Source organism: Ruditapes philippinarum, unplaced genomic scaffold (assembly GCF_026571515.1).
Source record: "Ruditapes philippinarum isolate M1 unplaced genomic scaffold, ASM2657151v2 ctg749_1_1_1_1, whole genome shotgun sequence".
In the NCBI taxonomy this organism is placed as follows: domain Eukaryota; kingdom Metazoa; phylum Mollusca; class Bivalvia; order Venerida; family Veneridae; genus Ruditapes; species Ruditapes philippinarum.
The window spans coordinates 90,300-97,055 of NW_026859285.1; the positions used below are offsets into that span (position 1 = coordinate 90,300).

Genomic DNA, 6,756 nt, shown 5'->3' on the forward strand with positions numbered 1-6,756 from the left:
GAAAGCAACGTAAAAATAGTAAACTGAGTTTGGGTATTTCGGACATAAGTTACAGCTTGCATTTATTTAAATAAACTTATGGATAATGTTAACATGCAACCAAAACACAACAACAACAACAACAACAAAAAAAAAACAAATAAAAAAAACATGAAAAACCAAAAACACACCCGTCCACAACTGCAATAAACTGAATAAAAAGTCCTTTGAGTATATTTGTCCCAGATAACATTGACATTGATAGTATCTTTGTTATCTATCGCCATATATTGGAATACAACTTCTGTCATGTTATACAATCCACATGCGTTTTATATCTTGTTTGTCTTAATGGGATGGAAGCTGACGTTCGTACACTTTAAATTAGTAAAAATGACATATACAACAACGAGTTAAATATGGCAATGATGGAATACGTGTATATGACGTTGTTTCCATGGTACTTTTTTCAATTATTATTGTCGGTTACATTTATACATGCAGTGCAATCCGTTTAATGTCCAATGACATCAAATCTATATAGGCGTGTGCGAAAATGTTTTACATTTCGTTCCTAAAGCCAGGAAAATGTATCAACTTATAATAATAATAATAATAATAATAATAATAAAAATAATAATAATATAATAATAATAAAGAAAGAATTAAAAAAAAACACTCAAACACAAGCAACGACAACAAAAATGAGTATATAACGCTGGCCAATGATTATTCTAGAATAGACAAGCTAGTGCTCGGGGGAATGACATTGCATTATCATATTCTCATATGACACCTTAACTACTAGCTCTTTCAGTAAGTTAAGACAAGAGTCAATTAATTAAGATGAAAGAGGCTAGAAAAAGCCTTACACAAATATATATCAAGTTTTAAATCGATATAAAAGTCTGATATTTCTTTTTTTCAATTGAAAATAGAGAGAGATATAATCCCTAAAGAAAGTCCAAAACGTGTGCCGTAAGCATAAACCATTTTCAAGTAAACGTTTAACACAATATCTTGTATTTATCAATCTTCATTACACAATAACCTTTTCTGAATATGTTTGTTTGCTTTCAGTATTTCTTTTTACTTGCAAACAAGCAATATTTTATGTCTATAAATATAAATGTGTCAGAAACAAGATCAGTGATAACAAAAAAATAAATCGTAAAAAATAATGTTAAAATAGTTTACCAACTTCTGATTGTCACAAATAGATAAATATTTATCATTCTAAGAAGTTGACTACTGTTTTGAACTTATACACTGAATTTATTTTCAAAGCCGTGTATAATGATTGCAACCATATGCCTTTTGACTTTCAACACAAAGTTCTGTAATCATGGTATTGTTATATTTTATAAAAAGTTATTGTTTTACCAGTTTCGGTCATTGCTATTTAGACATTTCAGATGCTAAATAAAGTAACAAGATTTAATAATTTAATATTTGTTTTGCTCAACCGGTGCTTAGGGGCGTGCACAATTGTTTGTTTTAACCACCACTTCACATGAGCAGGTTCATTTAAACAAATCCTGCAATATTTTTTTCATTTTGCTATGCATATGTTGGACGATTTCCTTCTTAATTATCTTATAGATTTTTGAGATTTTTGATAAGGTTGATCATTGGAGTCTTATATAATAAGTACTTAACATTAACAACGCTAAATATGTTAAACTGACCTGTCTATCTTTCAACCTGGGCGAAGCCATTCATCATTTTTGAAAGACACTTTGGAAATTTGTACTTTGACTTAATTCTGGGAACATTTTTACATTATCTTTTGCATTTTTTGTTTCGTTTTTATTGCCAAAGTTGTTGTATGTACATGAATAGCATGTTTTTCATTTTTATCAATGCGTGCTGTTGACTTTATTACTGGCTAAGGGTTAATATTGTATAATTCTCTTTCAGAACAGAACATAATATATCAAGATGGTTGACAGAATGGGGAATTCCTCAATATCTGCATTAGTGGCAGAAATGATGCTACATATTGATCCAAATAAGACCTACCTGAATATGTCTCCAGAAGAGCAGGTAACTTACAGCTTAAACGTTATATACATGACACTGTCTTCTTGTCACATTCTTGAAACATTCTTTAATTTGTCAAATGCTGATGCTATTATAAAAAAAGAGGGAGGGATCCCTTTATAGATTTTTTTTACTGTTTGACAGTAGTTTTTGTCTAGTTTTATATAAAACACTCTAACTGATCAAATAAAATATAATGAATACTTTCACCTACCTAAAACCAGATGACCAGGTAACATACCGCTTTAACGTTATATTCATTTTATAAATCGTCTTCTCGCCCATTTCATCTCATATGATAAATGCCATTTTTTTCTTATAGAGAAATAAGAGGGGATAATCCCTTTAAAGCTTCTGTCACTCGTTTCGGGTAAATTAGGAAATACCTGTATCTCTTATTAATTAAATATATAATATAAATGCTTCGATTGCTCAGGGTATGATATAAAAATAAAACACAGTGCTTAGATCAGCACTTGATGCGCCAAGCATTTGTTGACAGATATACTTAAAATATATTGAAAAACTCTTCTGAATATAGTAAGTTTTTCCATCCTTGATTCTTACAATCACGCCCGATGTAATACCGGCTATAGATAGATATACTTCTGTCAAATAGTTTGAAGATTACATGAATAGCATGTTTTTATTTGTATTAATGCGTGTTGTTAACTATAAATAGTATTCAGCTTTTACCAGGTCATCTAGTTTTTGTGTTCTAATTGCATTATATTTTTTGTGAAATTACTTTTTAATCTAATTGATATTCACTCTTTGTGATTGTTTTCTATGCATATTTAAATGCGCTCCACTGAGTACAAAAAGCTTAATTCCATGCCTCATGTTTTGCAATAAAAACGAAACAAAAATGCAAAAGATAATGTAAAAATGTTCCCAGAATTAGATTAAAAACCCATGTCTAGTGCGATTCATAGCCAATTTAAAGTTAAGAGCGGTTAATTATTTTTAATGTTGTGATAATTTGTACACTTTAAATATCATTCTGGAAAAAGCGTGCGGGCAAAATAATCTGAAATCTTGCAAACAAGTTATTTGTTATACATACAATCTCGATAAAAATATTTTATAGTCATGTTAATAAAACTCAGTGATGTCCCTTTAAGTACCATCGTTTTGACTTGTTGTTTGTATATTTTAGCAAATATTTTTGGAGTCTATAGAAATGCAGATGGAAAGTGAAGTTACAGGACCTGAAACAATGCTGATGCAGTATACGGAATACCGAGTCCACAAAGTTATCAGTTTATATGTTCCACCAATACTTCTTATAATGGGGACGTTTGGAAACATATTCTCGTTTCTTATTTTAAGGAACAAAACAATGACGCGACAGTCTACCAATTCTTTCCTGTCAGCATTAGCGCTTGCTGATTCAGTTGTATTGTTTGTCGGATTGTTGAGACGTTGGATTGGTGCAATATCAGGAGTGGATATACAGACTGAGTCTGAATGGTTGTGTAAAACAATTTCAATGCTCACGTACAGTAGCAGTCATTTTTCAGTATGGCTTATCATTGCCGTGACAATAGAAAGATATATAGCGGTAAGTCAACCTCTCCATGCGTCGAGGTATTGTAACTTATCAAGAGCAAAGCGCGTTATTGCCCTGCTTGCATTCATATTCATATTACTTAATCTACATTTCCTTTGGACAGTAACATTAAAGGATAGAACGTATGGAAAAATGGTTTTGATTGAATGTCAAGCTGTGCACAAATTTGTGTTTTTTGTGACAATAGTATGGCCATGGATAGATGCAGCTTTATATTCCTTAGTGCCTTTTCTTCTCATAATAGTTTTTAATACTTTGATAATAAGACAAACGTTAAAGGCTACAAGTTGGCGAGGAGAAGCACAGAAAGGGCCTTTAATGAATGTTGAAAAAAGATCAAAAGACAAAAATGCTAAACTCACCATAATGCTTTTATCTGTGTCCTTCACATTCTTGATTTCAACATTCCCCATGTCAATTGCTATGGTTCTACATAATTACTGGGAGAAAGATAGACTTAATCCATCAACAACTGTTCAACTGGCAGCTCAAAGAAGGTTGATGCGTACAATAGCTGAAATGTTAATGTTTTTAAATCATTCCATTAACTTTTATCTTTACTGTGCTTTAGGACAAAAGTTTAGAAATCAGGTAATGAAAACATTATGTGGAAGGACAACGTCAAATACTTCAAACGTTTCAGACCACAGTCAACATATCTACTGCTCACGGGTAAATGGATCTCACAACCACAAAGGAACATGTATAGATGAAACTGTGTTATAGCTAATATTATGGTCAATCAAATTTAACTCATAACAAATTTTGTTGATCATTTACAAGAGGGAGGAAGCAACAAAACACACAAACTGTCAGTCATTAATTGATACACAATATTACGAAAGACCAGTAGGGCCATTTCAACTTCATAAATTCCCGATTTCATCTTCATGAATTCACAATTTAAAGTTCGTGCATTCCCGTTTTCAACATACGGAATTCACGAATTCACAATTCAGCTTCATGAAATCACGACTTCAACTTAACGAATTCACGATTTCAACTTCACGAATTCACGATTTCAACTTCATGAATTCACGATTTCAACTTCACGAATTCAACTTCGTAAATTCACGATTTCAACTTCACGAATTCACGATTTCAACTTCAGGAATTCAGGATTTCAACTTCATGAATTCACGATTTCAACTTCATGGATTCACGATTTCAACTTCACGAATTCACGAGTTCAGCTTCATGAATTCACGATTTCAACTTCACGAATTCAAGGTCGTGAATTCATGATTTCAACTTCACGAATTCACGATTTCAACTTCACGAATTCACGATTTCAACTTCATGAATTCACGATTTCAACTTCATGAAGTTGAAATCGTGAATTCGTGAAGTTGAAATCGTGAATTCATGAAGTTGAAATCGTGAATTCATGAAGTAGAAATCGTGAATTCTTGAAGTTGAAATCGAGAATTGATGAAGCTCAAATCAGGAATTCATGAAGTTGAAATGTCCCCACCGGTCTTTCGTACAATATTGATAAATGTTCGCAAAATGATAAGCGAATACGCTTAAAGTAAAGCCCATAATCTGTATTTGAAAGAAAGCATTAACACTATAATTTCACAGAAAATAAAGAAATAAAGATATTTTAAATACATTCCGTAGACACTTAAATTTATTGTTACCAACAACGCATTATATACTTAAAAATGATAAATTGGGTATGCATAAATGTAATCCAATATATAGACATGAAAGCAATTTTAAATCTTGAAAAAATATTTAAGTTCCTTATAATCTGTAAAGTTATAATAAATATACATTTATACGGGTACGATACTATACGATACTATTTTAGTTTGCGCTAAAGGCAAATTGATAAATATATGCAAATATTAATTTGAAAACAAATCATTCAGTGGTACTTTGTGCGCAATAATATTACTATTCATAGTCGATATGTTCAAATTTGGATATTTGACAATGTTTCAGGGTTTTTTTGTTTGTTTTTTATATACGTTATCACAATTTAATATTTATACAAGTAATATAATTGAATTTAACAATTTTAAGCCACAAAGGCCATTTTAAAGAATTATTAAAGTTTCAGTAAAAACGGGACTTCTTTATCAGTTACAAATTATTTATCATTTTAGTGATTAACCTGTCCGTGCTCTGTCTTGTGCCCTGTCCTGGTTTTGTTTGGGGTCCGACTGGGCTCCTTGCCACTGGTTCTTGTTGCTGGGTTGTATGGGGGTGGCGTTCATTGAACGCCGCCTTTCCTTGTTGATCTTATTTATCATATTTTTTGGTTTATTAGGAAGTTAATGTTACAACGAAAGAAGAATATACCCACAATTGAACAATTGTAATGTTTAAATCTCTTAAATGAATTCGACATTATTGTAAATGGTCGAATGAGAAATCCATGAAAGTTGTTATATACTGAAGTCAAACTGAATTTGTTTTAAATTTTCTTTTGTTTTATCGAATATTTTCACCCTTGAAATGATGGCTAATGATGGCATTTTAAGAAGCCTTTCCTTTGTTTGCATTACATATTCACAATATATGCAGTACCACTATTTTTGTGCGCATATATCGAAGGTATTATGTGGCGGTGGAAAATAACATTAAGTTATTTCAACATCCTCTAAAAAGGATTGTTTACATGAGATTATAACAATGATAACATTTTAAACACATGAAAATATACAATTTCTAGTTAGAACCAGATTTAAATGAACATAAATTATCATATAACTGGAAAAATTAGTGAGACATAATGCATAAAAATAGATCTTTACTGAGCGAATAAACTTAAATGAACAAGTTATCTACAATATTACATAACATCAATTAAAATAGATTTTTGACTCAATATCTAATAATTGACAGCATATCCGGCTCTCTTGAATATAAGATTATTACAAAGTACTATCCTGATAATTATAAATATTAAAATAAAATATGAGTTAATTGCTCTGTATGAGATGATTATACACTATCACACTACAAATCTATTTATAATTAACAAATATAAAAATGTAGCATTACTATATAAAAAATGATTTATTTGTTTTTGTATATATATAAAGTTTATTTACAGATTATAATTGATATGCGAACAACTGGCAATGGTAACAAGAAAAGAAAGTTCTCATATCGCGTCCTATGAAGAAAAGTATACCCTAGTTTTAAAT

General features: G+C 30.7%; 1 protein-coding gene across 1 annotated transcript; it reads left to right on the plus strand.

The window, feature by feature from the left end:
• Positions 1–1,897: 1,897 nt before the first annotated feature.
• On the plus strand, positions 1,898–4,680 carry LOC132755950 (probable G-protein coupled receptor 139). Its single transcript, XM_060746891.1, has 2 exons — positions 1,898–2,025; positions 3,182–4,680. Exons 1-2 carry the CDS (start codon positions 1,921–1,923, stop codon positions 4,319–4,321), a joined length of 1,245 nt encoding a protein of 414 aa, XP_060602874.1. The 5' UTR covers positions 1,898–1,920; the 3' UTR covers positions 4,322–4,680.
• Positions 4,681–6,756: the final 2,076 nt, after the last annotated feature.

Excerpts from the sequence above, each read along its gene's own strand:
- LOC132755950 (XM_060746891.1), top strand. The coding sequence starts at position 1,921 with ATGGTTGACAGAATGGGGAATTCCTCAATATCTGCATTAGTGGCAGAA. Across the intron at positions 2,026-3,181 it reads ATATGTCTCCAGAAGAGCAG|CAAATATTTTTGGAGTCTAT; the intron begins GTAACTTACAGC and ends TGTATATTTTAG.